General features: G+C 57.7%; 1 protein-coding gene across 1 annotated transcript in view; it reads left to right on the top strand.

Annotated features, from left to right (window-relative positions):
* Positions 1 to 612, top strand: part of LOC114008989 (uncharacterized) — a 7,923-nt gene that overhangs the window by 4,617 nt on the left and 2,694 nt on the right. The window contains exon 4 of the mRNA XM_027774384.1: positions 3 to 552. Coding sequence (XP_027630185.1) covers positions 3 to 552 — 550 coding nt within the window. The remainder of the gene's footprint in view (positions 1 to 2; positions 553 to 612) is intronic.

Below are 612 nucleotides of genomic sequence, written 5' to 3'. Positions count from 1 at the left end.
AGGTGGCTGCAGCTCCTCAGGCTCAGGTGGCAGCACTCCCCCAGCCAGAGGTGGAACTCCCTCCACAGCCTCAGCAGTCACCTCACTCTACCTTGGGGCCCTCAGCACCTCCAGCGTTGGCACAAGGACCTGCTGCAGGACTTAGGTCCAGGAGGGCCCGAGAGGAAGAAGAGCCCTCATCCTCTGAGTGGGCTCCCATCCTTCCCATCCGAGCCCTGGGGGGCACAAGTCCTGAAGGAGAGTGCACGTCTCAGTACTGGCCCTTTTCTAGCAGTGATCTATATAATTGGAAAACTCAAAATCCTCCCTTCTCAGAGGACCCACGGGGACTCACCGGTCTGTTTGAGTCTATTCTGTACACCCACAGCCCCACTTGGGGTGATTGCCAGCAGCTTCTCAAAACTTTATTCACTACCGAGGAACGGGAGCGAATCCTCACCGAAGCACAGAAGAATGTACCTGGAGGCGACGGTCGTCCGACCACCTTACCAAACCTGATTGATGAGGGGTTTCCACTCACCAGGCCTAACTGGGACTTCGGGAACGCTGAAGGTAGGGAGCGTCTCCGAGTCTATCGCCAGACTCTCATGGCGGGTCTCCGAGGGGCTGCAA

The sequence above is a fragment of the Tupaia chinensis genome, unplaced genomic scaffold (assembly GCF_000334495.1).
Source record: "Tupaia chinensis unplaced genomic scaffold, TupChi_1.0 Scaffold000426_1, whole genome shotgun sequence".
Lineage (NCBI taxonomy): Eukaryota > Metazoa > Chordata > Mammalia > Scandentia > Tupaiidae > Tupaia > Tupaia belangeri.
The sequence above is the reverse complement of the archived record's forward strand: the minus strand, read 5'-3'. Positions and strand labels throughout refer to the sequence as shown.